At 34.0% G+C, this 19,905-nt stretch overlaps 4 protein-coding genes across 53 annotated transcripts in view; 1 reads left to right on the top strand and 3 right to left on the bottom strand.

Moving 5' to 3' along the window:
- LOC129797482 (dnaJ homolog subfamily B member 6) overlaps positions 1-9,147 on the bottom strand; it is a 34,026-nt gene extending 24,879 nt beyond the window's left edge. The window contains exon 1 of the mRNA XM_055840118.1: positions 9,023-9,147. The gene's annotated coding sequence lies outside the window, so the exon portion shown is untranslated. The remainder of the gene's footprint in view (positions 1-9,022) is intronic.
- LOC129797498 (uncharacterized) lies at positions 2,493-3,419 on the top strand. Its single transcript, XM_055840152.1, has 3 exons — positions 2,493-2,774; positions 2,839-2,961; positions 3,033-3,419. The coding sequence occupies exons 1-3, from the start codon at positions 2,629-2,631 to the stop codon at positions 3,208-3,210; spliced, it is 447 nt and encodes a 148-aa protein (XP_055696127.1). The 5' UTR covers positions 2,493-2,628; the 3' UTR covers positions 3,211-3,419.
- A 196-nt stretch (positions 9,148-9,343) lies between the features above and the next one.
- LOC129797472 (calmodulin-like protein 4) lies at positions 9,344-10,168 on the bottom strand. The gene is made up of 4 exons (XM_055840089.1): positions 10,071-10,168; positions 9,979-10,009; positions 9,587-9,906; positions 9,344-9,521 (listed from the first exon to the last, which is right to left on the bottom strand). The coding sequence occupies exons 1-4, from the start codon at positions 10,071-10,073 to the stop codon at positions 9,420-9,422; spliced, it is 456 nt and encodes a 151-aa protein (XP_055696064.1). The 5' UTR covers positions 10,074-10,168; the 3' UTR covers positions 9,344-9,419.
- Positions 10,169-10,636: 468 nt separating this feature from the next.
- Positions 10,637-19,905, bottom strand: part of LOC129797257 (sodium channel protein para) — a 34,586-nt gene continuing 25,317 nt past the window's right edge. For 16 of the 50 annotated variants that reach the window (XM_055839853.1, XM_055839780.1, XM_055839843.1 and 13 more), the window contains 11 exons: positions 19,334-19,545; positions 19,052-19,268; positions 18,715-18,971; positions 18,468-18,641; positions 16,479-16,601; positions 15,476-15,598; positions 15,206-15,400; positions 14,502-14,747; positions 14,141-14,411; positions 12,798-13,102; positions 10,637-12,179 (listed from right to left, as the gene is read on the bottom strand). In XM_055839853.1, coding sequence (XP_055695828.1) covers positions 11,271-12,179; positions 12,798-13,102; positions 14,141-14,411; positions 14,502-14,747; positions 15,206-15,400; positions 15,476-15,598; positions 16,479-16,601; positions 18,468-18,641; positions 18,715-18,971; positions 19,052-19,268; positions 19,334-19,545 — 3,032 coding nt within the window. In that variant the 3' untranslated portion in view covers positions 10,637-11,270. Of the gene's footprint in view, positions 12,180-12,797; positions 13,103-14,140; positions 14,412-14,501; positions 14,748-15,205; positions 15,599-16,478; positions 16,602-18,467; positions 18,642-18,714; positions 18,972-19,051; positions 19,269-19,333; positions 19,546-19,905 lie in introns of all 50 variants that reach the window. The other 34 variants (XM_055839652.1, XM_055839672.1, XM_055839738.1 and 31 more) reach the window with 5 other exon arrangements.

Genomic DNA, 19,905 nt, shown 5'->3' with positions numbered 1-19,905 from the left:
AAAGATCATTATTCAATACAACTTGTCTTGCAATGCAATAAAATGAATAATAATTGCGCTGCAACATAAATTACTCAACGTAAGAGTCTTTTTTTACCTCCACCATCTTTGTCATCCCTCGTGCAAAAAAACACCTTTAGTTCATCATCAACATTCTATGGTTGTTTCTCTAAAAATAATCCATTCTTGTAAGTTGCAATTTTTCGCTTCTTTGTGTCTCTTTAATCAAACATCAAAGAATGTTTGCTCACTCAGTCATCGAGTTGTTTGAGAAGTTTTAAAACTTTTCCCAACAAGTTTATTTTTCAATTTTCTTTCCATCGTAATCGAAGCAATTTTTTCCAATCAAATCGATTTTTCAATTGAAAATTACAATTTTCTCATTTCCTTAAGTGCAAGCGACATATATATGACTTTTAATAAATTTAAGAACAGCCCCAGGACGGGAATAGCTATTCTCATGACTTCAAATGAATAAAACTTGAGGAAATTTAGTATGTAATTGGGTTTCGCTTCGAGAGACATGAACAGCTGCAATTTTCAATATAATGCCTAGGTAGGTACCTATATATTGACTATTATGTATATTTTTTTCCCAAATGAATGTACATTTCATAAAATAGAAAGTGTTTGCAATAATATGCAATGTATGTATTAAATCAAGATACAATTTATTATAAAGTGTGTCTCACGGGCAGGAGTGTAAAAATTACGAGATGTGAGATGAACAACAACAAAAAAAAAACCTCTGTACACACCTCTCAATGTACATAGTCTTTTTTTCTCCTAACACATTTTCATGTACCATGAGGAATTTTTAAATGAGCAATCTTATGCCAATCAGCTGGTTAATACGTCGCGATGTCTGTGATGAGGAAAGAGGGACACAATTAATGAGTCTTATGAGGGGAAATTCGTGTGGTTTATTTTATCTAAATTGAGTGGAAAACGCTTGATTATTGAACCAAAAAGAGGAAGAAATATCGTCCATTTATCACGTTTACTGTTGTTGTTATATATATTTTTTAATTTTTCTTATACAAAAAATAACTATTTCCTGCAGACAGGAAGTAGGTGATTCATAGAATGAAATGTATTAAATCTTTACAAGGAATTTTGCATAAATATAGGACTTATATAAGCACCCCCACGTCGTATTATGCTATGTTTTATAATTGGGGAAGCCGCGAAATGATCTTGAAATGGGCTGTTGACCCCCATCTTTTGTTAGCTTTGTCATAATCAGTAATTATCTATGTATTAAATTCAAAGAATCCAACAACAATAATAATGTGATTGACGACGCTTCGTACCTCTTTTCCCTTTTAATGAATTTTCCACAACTCTTTGGCAATATATTCTTCTGCACCTTGTGCGTGTTGACAAAATATTACGAAATTTATGCTTTTGAACAATGTAAATTGTTGGATTTTTAGCACTTTTTTGACGAATTTGCGTGTATTTAAAAAATCTTCACCACCACCCACGAAAAATACGAGAATATTGTGTTAAAAAAGGGACCCATGCAACAATCGTCATCGCGGGAAATTATCTATATAATAAAGAAAGGATTTCGTTCCTGTATAGCTATATGCATTTCTACACCGTTGGTCCGATCGTGATGAAATTTGGTACAGAGACTACTGATACCAGGCGGTTTTTACCAACGACATTCATTTCCCCCCCAGAGCCCCCCTTCGTAGCGCCCCCATATAAAATTCATGCTTTTTTGACTACTTTTTGAAATTGGCGCGGTAAAAATTTAGTTCCAAAAGCCACCACTACTATTTTTTGGTACATTTTGTATAAGAGAAAACGAGACAGTGCACGTCACTGATACTGTCTCCCTCCCACATTCAGTTTTTCGCAGTTTTCTCGCGTTTTCCGCCGAATTTCCCAGCGAAAGTGCGTTTTTTGTGACCAGGAAGCGACGCCGCGTCGATTGGCATCGCCAGTTCAAAACGCTCAAAATTCGCGCCAGAAAAAGTCGTGCAAATTCCCCAAAAAAATCCGGCAAGTTGCGCCACCAAATTTTTACTGAACGTACTTTGGGCCCCCCTGAGCCACCCGCCAACTTTTGAAGGCCCAAAAATGAGTTTTTCCATGGAAATTTAATTTTTTAAAATTTTTCCGCACAACTACAAACAAACGTCACGCACACAACTTCAGTGCACTCACACCACCAGAAAATGACAGAGTGAGAGGAAAGTATTTTTCTCATGCCATCTCGTTTTCAATATAAATTGTATTTTTTTTAATAAGAATATTATAAATAAAAGGTTTTTTTTAATGAAAATTATCTTCAACGGTTTTTATTACTGAAGAATTTTTGCTGAATACTGCGGAAATATCGAAAATATTCTTCAGAACGTTCAGAACTTAAAAATTTTTCCGCGGAATCCTGAAGAACTTCGACACCTAGTTTTTGATGGGCTTGAAAGGAGTTAATGAGGAAAGAGCGAAAGAGAATGAGAGAGAAAATAAACCAAAACATTCAGCTGTACAATGTTGGCAGCCGTGTGTTCTTTTGACATAATAAATTTTATGTAACCGGGCGTTCTGTGAAAATTTTTCTTTTTCCTGCATAATTTTTGCTGCCACAACCGGGAAAAGTATCAAAAATCAATCATGCCGGAAGCACAACCAAAGGGGAAGTGTATTGAATTGAAACCACTGACGAAATACAACGTTTGCTACTACTATGCGCCCCTTTCGAGCATGATCACCTATGCGGGGCTCTCGGTAAATGTTATGAATCCATCTTTCGTGTACAAGTGAGTCACAATCTGTATTTCAACATAAATCCCCGGCATTTCATTAAGTTTTATTCTCTTACAGATTCCACCCTAACCGGGATGTTACCAACTACCTCCTGTATTGGACTCTCTTTGGAAGTGGCCTCTACATCTACGGGCGTCCGCACTTGCGAGCTCTGCCCCCTAAAACGCGTGCGTCTTACAGGTTTGTCTTTCCGGCATCGCCGTCAAATTGTGGGAATTATTAATTTTTCTCTTCTTCTATTCTTTTCACAGCATTGTTGGGAGCGTTCTGTTCAGCATGGGTTCACTCCTTGTGTGGGCTTTTATTCGTACAGTTGTCCCGAAAAATAATGCTCTGCACACAATCCTAGGATTAGGTTCAAGCTTTGTGATTGCACGCCTCAGCTATGATTACTTAGATTATGTGGATAGTCTTGTTCCAGCCAAGTAAAATGTAATAATCCTTTATTAATTTCCATCAAATTGTACTTCATCACTTCTTTAAGCCCCTCTACAGTGAACTCATTATGTCAAGAAAAACTCCCCCAAAAAAAAAGTCATAATTCCTCTCATAAAATCTAATTATTGAAGAGGAATATTTTAAATTTCCAAAATGTAGTTGAGAAGAGAAAAAAATAAATGTGGTAAAATTGTAAATAATCTTATTTGACTCCCCGCATTGCTTTAGTTTCATTCACGTGTGCAAGAAAATTGCAGATTGAAAAAAAATCACAACATTTCATCAACAAGGTGAAATCGAATTCACCAACCAACCCAAATACACAGAAACCCCATCAATTTTCATCTTCAGAATAAAACCAGAAGTGAATGAATAAAATCGCCGATTCACGAATGGAGATAAAGGAAAAAGATAGAAAGACGCGTAAAGCTCTTCAAAGTGCGCAACCGAAGAAATGTTGTTTTGCTTCTCTCCTGTGAGACAATTTTAGTGGGAAATTTTTGCTTTTATAAATGCGTTCGAAGCGCGGTACAAAATGAGAAACGTGATCAATGATCAGCTTAATCGAATAACATTTTATAAATCACAGCTTGAGGTAAGTACATTATGTAGGTATAGCCTGCCCCGCATGTTGCGTATGGGATTCTTGAAGAATCAATCTTATGCTTGCGAAATTTCCGTATTTTACGCGATAAATTACACTTTATTACGGAGCAATCATGTTTGCATTGCGTACATTTTGCCTTCTAAATCCGATCTGTTATTTTTGCCGCTAAATCGTCCCTTTTCCCCACATTTTTTTTATTTTCCCCACTCGAATTCACCACTTCGAGTGCGCGCCAAATTCAAATATAATTTTAAGTCACATAAGTTTCTCAAACACTTATAATAATGATATGCGACAACATATCCAGCGACGTTTCAATTATTCTTTTCTATCGAATTAATTCTGTGTTTAAAATAATTTATTCGTTGTAATAAAAAAAGAATAAGAATAGAATTTAAAATTCTTTTCAAGCTCTAAATCTTTGCACTTAAAAGCATAATCAGTCAATGTTTCACAACATAAGCGGAGAAGGAAAGAAATTGTGCATCACAACGCAATGTCTCTTCTGCACAAGATATCGTGTCGTGAGAGTAACCTTCCGCTTTTTCTTCGCATAATCGCTCCAAAAAGGTGGTGAGATCATGATAAAAGCGGTGAGACACTGTGATTGACATCCCACCTCAACAAAACACAATTTTCTCTAAATTGCAATCTCTCTAAATCGTGTCCCTCGCTTTGATCACTCATGCTGGATGATTAATTGGAAGAGATATCGGATGCTTAATATTAATTGCATTCAATACACCTTCAGGTGAAATTTCCCTGTCAATCTGATGTATATTTTTGAGGCCATCGCGGATAATCTCAAATGGACATCCATGCGAAGAGAGAGACTCATTTGAGATGGTCATAAACTCCACCCGACTATTTAGGCAAATACTATATGAGAAAAAAAAATATGCTCACTCTTTGGCTTAAAAAAAGGCTCACAGAGCAAAAAAAAACCTTTATGCTGCTTTTATATGTAAACTTCACACTCTTTATCGGCACACATTTCTTCATTAGATTGCAATCTCTCCTAAACTTTTGATTTTTGTGAAAGGGGACAGCGCGTGTGCAAAAACACATTTCATCGCGAAATTCTCAAGTCATTCGCGCAGATTCAACAAAAATCAATTCGATTGGAAGCCCAATGAGATTTTTTTTCTGTGCCCCACATGAAAAAAATCTCAAAAGAAAAAACAAAGCATTAAAAATTCTCTTCAAAGTCCGCGCAAATTAGCAATTCCACGTACAAAATGCAAACATTTTGTCTAATTGAATTAAATTGACTCTAACTTGTGTCAAGTAGGGATTCAAGTGCACAAATAAATGTAAGACAGGAAGTAATTTTCATTATAAATGTTCACCAATTAAGTTGCTGCCAGACAGCGCTTTCTTTGTGCTGGGTCTGCACTCTTCTTCGATCATTCTTCCACGTAATTTTGGCAGAAAAAATTCAACCAGAAAGTTCAATTGAATTGAATTTACAAAATATATACCTATATAATTTTTATTTGGTACAAAGACTGCCTCAGGCAGCACTTTAAGGAATTGAGTAAAAAAAAACCGCAGATGTCATGACATTGCGTGATGAATGAATTTTTTTTCAGTCGAGAAGAGAATTTGAAGAAGCAAACCGCGCGATAGTTTATTGGCAAAATGGGTCAAAATTGCGGTTCATCGTTATTTAAATTGGCCTATGACTGTTTAAAAAAAATCCGCTACGTGTACTTATAGCATCACAATGGAATGTTCTGTAAATATTTGGGTTTGATTTAATGAATAAGATGTTGTAGGTATATCCAATTCATGCTAAGAATACACCTAGACTCCACCTCTATGTCAAATGTGGAAAAAAGTAACGAATTCTCCACCTCTTTGTCATATCTGAATGGAGTTTAGGTTAATTCTTCTAATGAATAAAACATAAAATAACGGATTAACCCATTCTCACTTTTTGTATGATATATCATACGCAAAATTGGTAATTTTTGATTAATTTTTATGATGCGAATTCGCAAAATTTTCCTTCCGGGTTAGTGTTTTCCACTTTTATATACCCTTAACTCTTTATATTAATTTTCCTGGGTGTCAAAAACATAAAATAATGTTATTTTTTGACAAAAATCTAAGTGTATCCAAATGCAAAGTTGTCCGGAAACAAAAAGGTGTGTATTTTAAATGACAATTTCCTTTTTCTCTGTATTATTTTGTGCAAAATCTCTTATTTATTAATAAAACTTTGTGAATTAAGCAAAATATCCGCCTCCGGCCGCAAATTATTCAATATTTTACGTGATAAACATCTGCGTATGATATATCATACGTTGGTTGAATTGAGGTACTTTTTAGGTTATAGTGCGAGTTTATTTCTGTGCGGGAAGATCTAAGAGTTTGGGAATGAAAATATAAATTGCAGTGAAAAGGAATGTCAGGAAGTGCTAAATCAGATACATCGTAAGTATTAAAAAGTATCTAACACCGGGAAATATAAAAATTATAGCGAAAATCTTGATTTTTGTAGGTCTGAGAACGAAGAAGGATAGCACATCCGGCTCTGTCCGGAGATTTGTCAGCATGCTCACAAGAAGTCTCCGTCCTAGAGCCAACCATGCAACTTGAGATGGTTATTTTATTTCCTGGCTACGCAACTGTTAGCGATGAGGATAACTGTGGGAACCACGACAAGTTCAGCTTCTATCTTCTTAGAGCTAGAACTCTACAAGAACGCGGTGAGTTGATTCTGAAACCCAAGGATTGGAGTTCTATTGGATCAATTAATTAATTCTGGTCCAAAATATAGCCAGAATACTTCATTTTAACATAAATTATGTAATTTATGCATTTAAATAAATTAAAGTTTTGGTTTCAACACTGAGAAAAAATTAGATTTTTTCAACCCCCTTTCGTTAAACGTATGATATATCATACGGTGTCTACCGACGCCCCCATGGGGGCTAAAAATTTTATTTTCAGGAATTATATTTCTTATAGTCTTATTAATCAAATTCTAGAAAATGAAGGTCCTACGTACAGAAGATCTATGACCTCGTTAGCATGGGTTAAAGAGGATTCTTTAAACTTTCTAACTTAAGAAGAACTAACTGAAGAATTAATTTTAAATATTTCTAGAAAGAGTCTATGAGCTTTTTGAACCAAAATCTCATAAAATTCCTATAATTTCTAACGATCTAATGATCCTGATATCATCACACAAATTAGCAAAACCAACATTTAAATCTTCTTTTTTTAGTACAAAAAATGAGTGAAATTGAAAGACTAAACCACAATGAGAAATTCGCAAAAAAACTAAATTTACCTACAAATTGTCTCGTTAAAATCACCAAAGCAGTTCATTAACAAAGTGTACAACATCTTGGGGATCTTTCGGCTGCAGAGAGCTGCTCCATTCAAAAGAAAATAATCAATTCGCTGTGTGTGGACTGTGGAGTGATAGACTTTGCGGGTAAAACGAGTCATTTGTCTTAAATTTATGGCGATGGGCGAAAGAAATTTCTTCACCTGTTGAAATTGGCCCGCTCTGTCTTTTCTGTATACATAAAATAGTGAGGCTTTTTATTGCCTCTCTCGGCAAAATGTTGCGACTCTTTTAGTCTCTAAATGCGTCGTGTGATTTTGCTGTTGGCCAAACAAGAAAGTCGTAAAAAAAGAACCAAAATCATTTAGTGAAAAATACCTTAATGGCAAAACATGACCCTGAAGGCAAAAATGCCGCGTGGATTTGCACGCCGATAGATCAAAAAAGTCAAAGAGAAATTTTATTAAATACCTACAAATCCTAAAACCAATATAATTGGCATTATTAGCATTAGATGTTGTGTATGTTGTACACCAAGTATAGAAGCTATATGTTGCTTTTAGTGCATAGAGAGCATTTATAATGGAATTGTTTGGTAATTAGATGAATAGTTTGCGCGCGCGATGGAGAAAGATGCTAAAGCACGATCATGTGAAGAAATGGGCATAAATTGATGCTGAACGAAAAGCATCGTGTTCCTTTTCCTCTGGTTTCCCACTTCAATTTGCAACTATTTAGTGCACAATTGAGGCAAAAACAAGAAGTTGCAGACTGGACAAAGTACTTTCTTGATCATCACGATTTTGCTAATAGTCATCCATTAGACGCGCGGTGACTATTTATTATCTCGTAAAAAGAGAGAGAATTGTTTTCTTGAGAAAGGCCTTTGTGCTACAGCTCTTTGGCTTGTTTGATCCCCCCTCCCTCCCCCCATTCGCCTTGGGCCCTCTTGGACATTTCCTTTGCGGGTGAAATGACTCAAGCAAGAGACACCTGAAGAAGAAATGCTCCATCCGCCAATCTATCCGTGGGGTACCTTTGTGACTATTTTTTACGACTTCACCAACTTTGAGCATTTCCCACATTTTTCACCTCCTCCGGTGAGCTCTGCACAGCCCAAAAAAAGATTCTCTTGCGCTTTTATTTTCCATGTTTAATCTTGCATGTTAAACCTATTTATTGCCGTACACGCTTTCGGTTATTGCAAATAAAAGACGGCCTCTCGCGCTTTGGGTTGTGTCTTCGTTATAAAAAAAAACACAATTCCACTTCATCGTCAAGGTTTTTGAGACTCTTCTCTTTACCATAGGGTCTAGTACGCCTAATATGGGATATTTTCTTGTTGTATTATTATTATTTTTTTAGTTATTGTTTTAATAATATTGTTTTTAAATTATAAAAGAATTAAAAAAAAAGGCTTAAAAAAAAATCTTTAATTTGACTAATGTATTTTGAACAATTTCATCTTTAAATAACGTCAATAAAATATTCCTAATGATTTTAAGAATAAATAAAAACAATTAACTTTTTAACTAATTTGTAAAAAAGCAAAACTCCCCTATTTATTACAACAACCTAGTCCATAAAAAGGTGAGTCTCCCCTAATTTTTTTTACCTCGCAACCAAATCATCTTTTTTTCTAGAAATCTCTCCCGCCCTAAGAACACGTTCTGGTGCTCCTGACCAAGATCTTTTTAACTTCTTTCCAGCATTTTCTAGGAAACTATCTTTTCTTATTTTCAAAAATCAATTTATGAATGGAAAAATTACGAAATGATAAAAATTTTGGCGATATGCCATAGCGTCGGCGTGACGGATTGAAAACACTGAATTTTCCTAATTTTCCACGATTTTCTTTGAACTTTAATTAATGGAATTGATTGGTATGTACTTACGGTGTCCCGTGAAGTTAGAATTTCCACTTATTATCCAATTTTTAGCACGCAATTTGCGAATTTTATGCACTGGCGATAAAACGTAAACTTCTTTTTCTTCTTCTTTATTATTACATGTGCAATGTTGGCAGTACTGCTTGATTGAATAACATAAAATTTGAATTGGCCGTTATTTCATGTTGGGATTTTCTTGAGATCAATGTATGTTGTACATAAAATGTGCTGTCTCGCTCGCTCTTTCTGGGTACACAATAAAAAAAAAAAGAATTAAAAATTGAATTTCCACCAAATGAAATTACGCGAATTAAAAAAAAACCAAGATTTGTCTTCAAAAGGTTTTAATTCTCTTCAAAATATATTAAAATAAAATACATTCCTGATATAATTTAAATGTTATTTAGTAATAATCCGGAACGGGAGCACATGCAATTTTCACAAAATCCGCATAGCGCACCATTCCATTGTTGGAGACATTCGCTTCCCGGAAAATGTTATCCACCTGAAGAACGCCAAATAGGCAATTAATTGATAAGAAGAAATCAAGATATAAAGGTAGAGTCATACCTCTCTCACTGATAAGCCCTCTCCCCAGTTTTGAAGGAGGTGCCTGAGCTGCTTCGCTGATATGGTCCCCTTCCCTTCGGGATCAGCTGCCTTGAAGGCATCAATCACCTCATTTGGGAGATTCTCCACCGTTGAATGCTGATGCATAATCTCCAAGAAGTCTGCAAAGCTCATCTTGCCATTCTTCTTCTTGAGATACCCCGTAAGCTCTTGAATTGTTGGGGACAATCCCAAAGATCTCATAATCACCGTCAACTCATCCAAGGAAGTTATTTGTCCTGACTTTGATCTTGCAAACAGGTAGAAACACTCCCTGAATTCTAAAAAAAAAAAAGAAAATTAGGACAAAGCTAGTGAAAATTCTCACATAAAAGAAGAAAATTTAACTTTACCATCAATGTCTTGTTCTTTAAAGTAACGAGCCTGAAAAGAAAATCATCACGTAAGTAAGGAAAATTGAAAGGGGAAAAGCTCAAATATTTACCATTTCTATGCTGTTTTAGGAAAATAAAAATCAAAAGACAAAAGGTAAATAAAATTTTAACAGGTGTCACCGCCCTATAAAAAATATTCATTCATTTACCTGTATTTTTCACCTGTCCGTTTCTCCACTGGAGATTTACCTTACAATTCCTCCATTAAGGTAACACCTCGCTCAAAGAACAAAGAATTCACACATAAAAAAAAACTATTTTAGTACATTCTCTGAAGTAAAAGAAAGAATTCTAACAAGAGGTCAATGACCAGCACCTGTCCTTCAATTTTCAATGAATAATGTGACCTTTAGAGCTTTTTCTTTGTAGAAAGAAAGCTCTGCCAATTTAGGGAAGCTTTGATGAACTTTAACTGCAGTCAGTGATGTATCCCTTAAAAAAGAATCCTTTTTTTCATTTCAATTTTAACTCTTTTTCATAATAATTTTCCCACCAAAATCGCCAAGATTAAACCTCGTCCATTCCTCAAGAGAAGAAAACATTAAAGAAGGAATTTCTCCAGTAGAAACATCACCATCTATAATGTAAGAAAAGCTCTCCAACGAAACGCTATATATGTTGCGCAAAAAGCTCTTTTTTCTTGCAATGACAATGCTATCTAAGAAATCTTATTTTCATCTCATATACATAATTATTCACAATAATAATAAATAAATAATATTTATGCCCCAAAATTTTATTTGAAGTACTACTTTAAGATGATTTGATAAAATGCAAATGTTATTCGATAATTACAGTTTTTCTCTCTTTGTCTTTTTTGTAATAATAAGATTATTATTTTTATTAGTAATTTGCTGATTTTTCCGTATTTTTTTTTTTGTTAATGGCAGTTTACATAATGTTTTCCATTCTCTGCAAATTCCTTTTTTTTGCAATTTTTGTATTTTTTTGAAAATAATGCTTTGCATTTTTTTTTGATAATTCTTCAATCATATGTTTGTTAATTCTTGCTCCAGTGTTCTTTGCATGCTTCTTATTTTTTTTTGCTCTTTTATTTTAAGTAGAAATGTTTTTTTTATTATTATTTTTTAAATGCTTTTTGTTTTTAATAGCAAATTCAGGCTAAACGTTAATCTCATTCGCTCACGCAATAGGTTGCTTTTTTGTTTGTTATTCAATGTTGTGTGTTAGGGGGGGATAAAAAGTCAATGCTACTGCGGCTCAACCGAAGTGAGGGGGCGAAACCTCTTTCATACATCCGCCGATCTCGATGTTATACTAGGTGATCTGGAATGAATTACCACTTTATGTCCATTTTTTGTCACATATCCATCACTTTCCACTAGCACTGCCGTCTGGCGGCCCAGCTGGTCGCCACCGGGATCGCCTGGCGACTGCCCGCCGCCAGCCCCAGCGTCACTCTCACCGCCACTATCTCCGCCACCGTCGCCTCCACTCTCGCCACCGCCGCCGCTCGCTGATCCAGTATCTTTGTCTGTGTCCTCATCATCGCCCGTGCCCTCGTGCCCGTCGTCTTTGTGCAGCTTGTGCTTGCGCCAGGCATTCTGTATCAACCTAGCGCAGTACTCCTCACGCTGACGCCAGAGTGTCGACGACACGGGCTCATAGCCCACCTCATCGGGTCGCGCAGCAACCTCCCCCAATTCCCCGCTCTCCTCAATGGGATTCCCTTTGCGTGCAAAGAAATCCTTTGTGAGAGCATCGAGAATGTCGACGCAGAACATCATGTCATTCCGACATATTGGTATATCCATCGAGATGATCTTGTACTTATTTGGCTTGTGTATCTGCAACGGTGGCTCCAGCACATCCAGAAAGTCCGACAGTTGGTCGTAGCGTATGTACTGCGTACCCTCGGGATCAAACTGCTGCCATATCTCATAGTACATGTCGTAGTCATCATCCGTGAGACCTTCCTGGACATCTTCTGTTGCTTGCGAGTAATTCTCCAAGATAACAGCAATGTACATGTTAATGACGATTAAAAAACTAATAACTAGATACGATAACAAATACGTTATTCCAATTGTCGATGAGCCACAATTGCCCGGATATCCGCGATCATTGTCCGGTGCATCGCAGTCTTCCTCATTGATAATACCATCGAGGACACTATCCCAGCCGGCTGACGTCGACATCTGCAATTATTATTTTTTGCATTAAAGGAGGTCTCTTGGACAAATTGTTGGAATTGACATATTTTTAATGGTTTTCATTTTTCTTGAGGTTTTTCTTAAACCTGATCTTCCATACATTTGTAGCCTAATTTTTGAAGAGTAAGAAAATCACTTTTCGCCATCTTGTGATTTTCCAACTTTTCCACAGAACTACCCTAAAACACAAAGGTAGGTTTTTCTCAAGATCTACTGGATCGATTTTGATGGGGTAAAAAGCAAATGAAAGAGGAAATATCAACGAACAATGTACCACAACGATTTTTTGAATTTCCATTCAGAAGCTATGAAAAGTGCACAAAAACATTTTTCTTCTTTTCTCTCAGCTTCAAAGTCGAAATTCCAAAGTCTGTTCCGGTACATTATTCCTCTTTCATTTGCTTTTTACCCCATCAAAATCCATTCAGTAGATCTTGAGAAAAACCTATCTTTGTGTTTTGAGGAAAATCACAAGATGGCGTCGCCACAAGAAAAACCCCAAGAAAAACAAAAAACATTTAATTTCACCAGCTCTCAAAAGAGACCCCCCTTAAATTCTCTTTTTTTTTGCTACGAAAAAATCTATTATTTTTTGCAACTTACTTGAAACAGCAGTATCATGCTTTGCCCAAATGTTTTAAAGTTATATACATCGTCCAAGCCACTTTTGTCCTTGCAGTGCATGAAGAAGGACATCCCGAAGATGGCAAAGATGAACATTACGAGGAAAAGTAGCAAGCAAATGTTGAATAAGGCTGGTAGAGACATGGCCAATGCAAAAAGCAGCGTCCTAATCCCTTTGGCGCCCTTTACGAGGCGCAATACACGACCCACTTTTGCTACACGCACCACACGAAGGAGGGTCGGTGATACAAAATATTTCTCAATAATATCACTTAGTACAAGTCCTGCAAATAATTACACACACCCACATTAATTAATGTTGCTACTAAACCATCTAATTTACCTTTCAACTTCTTTTTTTTTACAACAACATCAAACATCGATCCACGGGGGTTTGTTTTAAGAACATTTTGTACAAAAATAAAATTCTAAAATTAAATTGTCAAATTATAAGGAAAGAATTAAGGAGATAATTTAAGGATAAAAACTCAATGGAGACACTTCTGCCAAGGAACATGGTTCTGGGCAACATGTGACTAATTCTTTTATTTGTTGTGAAAAATACTGTGGCCATGCTCATTTCTCATTAGAAAATCTCGCTCTAAGATTTTTTTTCTCTAAGAAACACTACAGAGAAAAATTTTAATGATTTCATGCTTTTTTGATGTTGCAAATATATATATATATTTTTTAAATGTAAAAACATAAGACAAAATCATAATTAATGTGAATCATGCATAAATCTGTGTTTTTTCGTGTTCTTTACTCGTGTTTTGTGAAAATTCTTTTTAAAAGTGCAAATAAAATATTTCGTACAGCTTATTTTTTTCTTTAAGATTAAAATTGGTTGTGTTTACTTGTTCTAAGATAAAAGAATTTGAAAAAAAGAAAGAGATCGAAAAAATTCACTTCAAACAGGATGATAAAGATTGATAAAAAGTGTCAAACCGTGATCTCTTGCATGAAAATTATCTTTAGTCACATGAGGTCAAGAACAGATGTTTTTTGTCAGATTTTCATATTACATAAATCAACACACAACATAAAATTTGTCACAACTTAAATTTTCTCATCAATCCATCCATATGTACGATCTGAGGCCAAAGCCCTGTTTGCAATGCAATTCCCCAGTGAGTATTTCAAGTTCTTCTGCATCCCAGAAAATTTGGAAAATGAGCTTTTACTTCTTTTTATTTTTAAATTTTCAATTTTAATTGCAAAAAAATGATCTTTAAGTGAAAAATATGAAAACAAAAATGGAGCAGAATGGCACAAGAAAGCTCACTGTGTGGAACATGATTGCACGATAGGCTGGACTTTACCTAATATAGATAGAATGACGACTACAAAATCGAATAAATTCCACGGCTCCACGAAATAATGGTAACGTAATGCAAATATTTTCAATAAGCATTCGCTTGAGAAAATAACGATGAAGATCATATTGAGGAAATCCAGTGTCTTGCTGAATGTCTCCGTCTGTTGGTAGTGATCCATGGTCATCGTGAGCATATTCAGTCCGATAAATAACATAATGAACATGTCGAACTTTTTATCCGTCACAATTTCAAATACGATCGCTTGTGGTCGCCACTATTGAGAACAAATTTAAAAAATGCATTTAATTGTAGAAATTTGATTAAAAACATTGCAAAAAAAGAGATTTTAATTAATCCAACAAACCCTTGGTCGAGGAATTGCCTTCAGTGGCTTCTTGGAGCCCATCTTTTTCATTGCATTGTAGTACTTTTTCTGATCTTCAGTCATGAACATCTCAAGTGATCCACCGGCCTTTTTCTTCTGCTCATTAAAATTATCAATGATCACACCAATGAACAGGTTGAGCGTGAAAAATGATCCAAAAATAATGAAGAATACAAAGTATAAATACATGTAGATGTTTGTCTCACGAATAGGTTGTTTGCCAATCTGAAAATAAAAAAAAATGAATGAAAATAGAAAAGTTTATTAAATATGAGGCAATTTGTTATTGATTTTTTTACCCCAGCAATTATGTGTATAAAGATAACAAGGATGGATTGAGCTGGGTAAACTCATTCTATTGAATTCACTATTTTATTGATTGAAATTCATAATTCATTATATTAGGGGAAGATGGCATAAATTCAAAATTTTTTTAAACATCTTTTTCAATAAAAGACGATAGAATTAAATATTTTAAAAATTCCCCCAAAGTCGGACTCAAGCCATCCTCCCCTATAGAAATTTGTACCTACTTATGATTGAATATCTTTAGAGCTTTTAATAAATAAATAAAAGACCTGTCTATATCAAAATTTAAAACAAGTAAAAAAAATTAGTTAGTTTTACCAAAACATCGCTGGAAAACTTTCAAGAAGGCATTCTTCTTGTCATTTCAAACTTACCTCGCGAGAATCAATGGCATCATTCATAATTTGGATCCAGCCCTTGAAGGTGGCCACTTGAAAAAGACACAGATAGGCTTTCCCAACATGATCAAAGTTCATCCTAGAATTCTCCCACGTATAATTTTCAGCTTTGCAAGCATTCACATCGGGTATTATTTCATGGCTAAGGGTTGTCTTATTTACATCAACACACTGAAAATTATTTTTTAATTTAATAGATTTTCCATAAAATGGGAGAAAATTCAAAATGAAAAGAAAAAAACTTACTTTAAAATATTTGCCAGCGAATAATTGGACTCCCATAATTGCAAAAATTAGCCAAAATATCAGACACACTAACAGTACGTTGAAGATGGACGGAATAGCTTGTACTAATGCATTGACGACAACCTGTTGGGTGGAGGCATAAGGAGAATTAGTTATTCCCATTGGGCAGTAAATACAAATTACTATAAAGTGAATTTATATCCATGTTAATCCCTCAGTGGAATATTTTATCCAACATAGTTGTTGTTAGTGTAAATCCTGTTAGTCTTGTTGTAATTTAATTAACTTAAACGCAATTCCACTGAGAGATTTTAATGTAAGAATGTTTACTAACATCAACAATCATGCTTTTGTTATAAAGGATGATACATTTTTTTTACCTGCATTAGTAAAATGAGAATGATTGAGTTTTGGGATGAGCGAAAAAAATCTACAACTAAAGATAACATCACTACATAAAACACATAATACACACACATAATCTATAATGAACAACTAATCCATCCAATTTCAGCTGAAGAAAAGTGCAAACCAAGAAAATCAAGAAAAAATAAAAATGTGAGAAGAAAGAAAAGTTTTTTAAGAAGCAAATAAATCCATCAATACATTTTTTTTATCTAAAATTTTGTGGCATTCCATAACCTTTTTATTCTATATATTTATCCCTAGAGGATATAAAAGGTAGCAAAACTATATTATGGTATAAACTAAAATATCAAAAAGCTACATTAAAATTTATTTTAAATTGAAGGTTGTGCATAAATAAACTATCTCTAGGAGATTCTTCAAATAAATTCTTAAAGACGTTCCCGCTAAAGTTCTCTAATAAAAAAATCTATGTATATATAAATATGTATATAACAAGAAATATAATAATAAAAAAACATCCTTCTAATGAGAATTAATTTAAAATAAAATATAATATGAAAGACATCAGCCTCGATTTTTTTTTGAAATTTTTTTTTCAATGCTGAATGTTTTTTATTTTTGTTTGTGTACATACCCTCATGCCCTGCATTCGGGACATGGCACGGAGTGGTCTCAGAGCTCTCAGTGTGCGCATAGTTTTGAAGGCTTGAATACCACCTGCGCCACAAAGTGAAGCCACAAAGTTGATAAGCGACACCTAAAGTTAGAATTTACAGAACAAAATCTTCTTGTAATTACATCATTCGACACCATAAACGGATGCTGCTTCTTCCTGAAATTTAATTTTCTATTTTATGTAGAGATAAATAGATCATTGATCCTCCATTGAGCGTGAGAGGCTGTGTGTCCTACTTATTTGGATTGTGTGTCCTCTATTTTTCCATCTAATTCCCCATCGGTTTGCGTTATGAGCTTTTGCATTCAATCTGATCTAATCAGTCTTCTAAGTACAATTTTATCATTCATCCTACTTACTATGAGAAAAATGCATTTTTTTGTATCTTATCTAAAGGCCATAATCACCCTAATTGACCTCTAATCCCTATAGGTGTTCCTAACATATCACATATTACCCTCAATGTAACGCACAAACACATAAAAGATTATGTTTTATTATTTTTTTCTTAATTTCTTCACACTTAGGCGGCGAATATATATTAAAAAAATTTACATAGCGATAGATTAATTAGCCACAATTATATCATAATATATTGTATGCTGATTAGAGAGAAAGAAACATTTAATTCAACATCAAAAATACACATCAGTTGTACTGACATCGATCACGAATTAAGTTATATTATGTACATGAAAAAAAAAACAATCAAAACAGAAAAAGGCAAAAAAAAAACAAAAAATCTTTTGATCGCATATATTTCTCAGATAGAGAAAGAGATTTTTTATATATAGTAATTTGTTTATATATAATATTTAATTCACAATAGACAGTGCCTAATGGAAAGAATAAAGCTCAAAAGTCCCACTTTTGCTCATATTTTACTTACTCGCATACCCTCCCATCTAGACACTGCCCGTAGTGGCCGGAGAGCCCTTAAAGTTCGCATTGATCTAAATGCAGGTATATCAGCGGCCCCAAACCAGATGGCACCCAAATTAATTAAGGATAACTAAATAATTGTATAAATTGTCATTAATTAAAAAAATCCATTGATTACCACGACTTCAATGTGGGAAACAAAAAGTAAAGAAAAATCTTATAATTTTTTCCTTTGAATTATGCGATAATTGGAAGAAAATTAATATGAAATTTTAATTTAAAAAAAAATCCAAGATTTTCTATTCTTTGAAAAAAAAGTAATTAAAATGTCAACAAAGGTTAAAAATTTTTAACTCTTTTAACTCAATTGTCGCATAATTAAAAACGAAAATTTACTTTTTTGTTTTCCCTCGTCTAAAAATTAGAAAAATTGACGATACAAAAAAATCTTGAGAAAAAGAATCAACTTAAATTTTTATCACACACAAAAATCTAACAAAAAATACATTCAAAATATTTCTTTATTTTCCAACAGAGGAAAGGATTTGAAAAATGACAAAGTCAAAAATTACTACATGGATGGAAACATTCAAAAAATTCTTCAAACACAGGAAGAACAGAATAATATAAATATATTATATTAGAAAAATTAAGATTTGTAAACAACACGAAAGGACTTTTGACAGTATTTGAAAAAAAAGAAATAACAATGTGAAGAAAATTTCACAAACTTTCTCTCCCAAAAGAATCTCTTTCGCTCTCATCAACCAAAGTATTCAGCCAACCTCACACAAAGTATTTTTTAGAAAAATCCACATTTAAAGTGAAAAATTAATTGAGAATTTTGTGTTTAGTGCGTATTTTTTTCTTTCATTTTAAATGTGTGCCTAATTTTCTGCAAAGTTCTGTATTTTTTGTGTGGATATAATCCTATCTCTGCCATATATATATAATTTCTTTTTGAGAATAAATTTCTCATCTCAAGATTTATTAATAATCAAATATTAATTATTCATTTTGTATTTTTAAATATAAAAAATTAATTTGGAGAATAAAAGAACTTACCATGACAATAATGAAATCGAGCCAACACCATGCGTTTGTGAAATAAACCTTAAAACCAAGCGCTAACCATTTGATTAACATCTCAAGAAAAAATATTACGGTGAATATTCTATCCATATAATACAGGATATCTTGTAAAATTGGTCTTGACGGCAAATGCACATCTTCGAGAGCCTAAAATTTTTGAATAGAAATATTTTATTCAATGAAATTCCATAATAAAAATTGAATTTAGGGACTTTCTTACCAAAGCTAAACTACTTAGCAAAATCATTGTTATAACAGCGGTTTCGAAATATTTATTCTCAATGAGCTGAAACGTCTTCAGTCTCAAATTTCCCCATCCCTGCCAAAAGGGTGAATCGTCATCACCAGCTAGGAAGGGGAATTTTTTGTAACACGGATCTGGACAACAATCCGCAGGATATTCATCTATAATCGCATCTTCGGCTTGTATTACTAATTCATCGTCTAGTGGTCCTTCTTCACCTTCGCCCTCCTCATCTAAAAATAAGAAGAAAAAAAATATGTTTAAGTATCTCAAAGCTTTTGTGAGTGAAACATTATCCGGTGTTATGTTGTACCTTCGTCTAAGCCTAGATCTTCTTTGCTAACATCACGTTTTTCTTCGCCCTCCATTGTTTCGGCACTGCCTTTATGGCTTTCATCTTTGAATGGTCTATTTTTGTGACTTCCATATGACTTGATACTCGCCGTATCGTCATCTTGAATGGACAATCCTCTATAGTTCAATTCATGCTCTAATTTATTATCCTGATGAAGTATGGAATTACCAATGATCTACAAAAAGCCCAAATAAATTGATCAATCAATCTTATCATTTCTTCTTCATGATAAAAACTCACATTTGTGCTATTGGCTAAGGCTTTTGACTTTTTGGATTTATTATTCTTGACATCGCCATGGATTGTAAACTCCATACCATCACCAATGGCCACCTCCAGTTGATTGTGCTCCTTCGCATCCTTCTTGATCATCCCATCTGGCAGATCGTCGAGTGTCAATTCAAACTCTTTATCACCATGTTCTGCAGACATACAACGACATACCCCCTTGCCTACCGTTTCATATTGGCAAAACAGGATAACCAAAGGGGTATCATTTTTTCAAAAAGGACTCATTTTTTTCAGAGTTAAATAATTTTGAAAATATCATATCTGATTTATCTGTTTTGTGTGTGTAAAACAATTATTACACATTTATGGAAGAACAGTGATCAACAACCACCAAACGACACGACGTATACTTTACGAACATTCAATAGGCAGCTAAAGTATAGGAAGATTCTTTTAAATACTTTTTATAATTATACATATATCTGTTTTGCACAAGGAAAAGCAATTTACACATCATTTGAATCACCCTTATTCTTTTTATTGCAAATTAATTTTTTTAAAGCATTTTTTAACAATTATAT

Source organism: Lutzomyia longipalpis, chromosome 1 (assembly GCF_024334085.1).
Source record: "Lutzomyia longipalpis isolate SR_M1_2022 chromosome 1, ASM2433408v1".
NCBI classification, from domain to species: Eukaryota; Metazoa; Arthropoda; class Insecta; order Diptera; family Psychodidae; genus Lutzomyia; species Lutzomyia longipalpis.
Note: the sequence above shows the minus strand (reverse complement) of the source record. Positions and strands in the feature narration are given on the sequence as shown.

Excerpts from the sequence above, each read along its gene's own strand:
- LOC129797498 (XM_055840152.1), top strand. The coding sequence starts at position 2,629 with ATGCCGGAAGCACAACCAAAGGGGAAGTGTATTGAATTGAAACCACTG. Across the intron at positions 2,775-2,838 it reads AATCCATCTTTCGTGTACAA|ATTCCACCCTAACCGGGATG; the intron begins GTGAGTCACAAT and ends ATTCTCTTACAG. Across the intron at positions 2,962-3,032 it reads AAAACGCGTGCGTCTTACAG|CATTGTTGGGAGCGTTCTGT; the intron begins GTTTGTCTTTCC and ends TTCTTTTCACAG.
- LOC129797472 (XM_055840089.1), bottom strand. Across the intron at positions 9,907-9,978 it reads TAAAGAACAAGACATTGATG|AATTCAGGGAGTGTTTCTAC; the intron begins GTAAAGTTAAAT and ends TTTTTTTTTTAG. Across the intron at positions 9,522-9,586 it reads AGGGCTTATCAGTGAGAGAG|GTGGATAACATTTTCCGGGA; the intron begins GTATGACTCTAC and ends GGCGTTCTTCAG.